The following is a 1022-nucleotide window of genomic DNA, read 5'->3' as shown; positions in this document are numbered from 1 at the left end:
AGCGCGCATAGCCGGCCTGCACCGAACGCATTGAGTTGCGATGTTGGTCCCCATAGAAGGGTATGCACAGCATTGGTACGCCCCAATGAATGGCCTCCTGCGTGCCGAAAATGCCACCGTGTGTAATGAAGACTTTCACATTCGGATGAGCGAGAATGTCGTTTTGAGGTAACCAACTTTGGATTTTCACATTCGGCGGCAGATGACCAATTGACGAATTTTCGAATTTCCACAACACATTCTGCTTGAGTTGGCTAAAGGCATTCAGTATGACATTGACCTTTTCCAGCGGCATATCTGTGCTCTTCATGTAGGAACCCACACTAAAGTAGATCACACCGTGCGTCGAGTTATCTAAGAAGTTCTGTAGATCATCGGGCAAAGGCTTCGCGGGCTTGATATGCACACCAGCCACATCGATTAGACCAGGCATGCTGGGGCGTGGCACATCCGTGCTGCGATGACTGTTGATCAACATTAACGAAATATTTTTCTCCAACGTGCTGACATGCGGCAGTGGACCTAGAATGGAGAAGTAAAAGGCGCATTAATACCACAACCAAAACTCTTGGAAGTGCATCCAATCTTAACTTACCATCAATGTGGCCGCTGAAGTGTCGCTCAGCCATCTCTTGCATTTGTGGCAGATAATACCAGCGTCTCAACGCCGCATCGTACAGCGACAAATATGCGTTATATGCACGTTGCGCAAATGACATTTGATCCGTGTAGGAGACCAGCAAATGTGGCACGATAGCCCATGGTGTTAGCAGACCCATAGCGTGATCCATATTATCCGCATAACCCATGGTGCCCAATGTAACAACGGGACACTTGAACTTATGCGCAAACATTAGGAAACTCTCGTGATAGAATTGTTCCAACACAATCAGATCGAATTCCAAATTCTGACTGGCGATCAATGATTTTACCTTTGGATTGTTGAGCGCATGTTCCGAACTAAGCAAACCGACATGCCAATACATTTGCAAGTTTTCGAAATCACTTGTAAATTGCATTTT

At 46.4% G+C, this 1022-nt stretch overlaps 1 protein-coding gene across 1 annotated transcript; it reads right to left on the bottom strand.

The window, feature by feature from the left end:
• Window positions 1-3: 3 nt before the first annotated feature.
• LOC108357826 (UDP-glucuronosyltransferase 2B20-like) lies at window positions 4-1019 on the bottom strand (the record flags this gene model as incomplete). Its single annotated transcript, XM_017608898.1, has 2 exons — window positions 596-1019; window positions 4-522 (listed from the first exon to the last, which is right to left on the bottom strand). Coding segments are annotated over exons 1-2 (943 nt in total), but the record flags the coding sequence as incomplete, so codon positions are not given.
• Window positions 1020-1022: the final 3 nt, after the last annotated feature.

Source organism: Rhagoletis zephyria, unplaced genomic scaffold, assembly GCF_001687245.7.
Source record: "Rhagoletis zephyria isolate East Lansing unplaced genomic scaffold, Rhagoletis_zephyria_1.1 Rzeph_scaffold_85277, whole genome shotgun sequence".
NCBI lineage: Eukaryota > Metazoa > Arthropoda > Insecta > Diptera > Tephritidae > Rhagoletis > Rhagoletis zephyria.
Note: the sequence above shows the minus strand (reverse complement) of the source record. Positions and strands in the feature narration are given on the sequence as shown.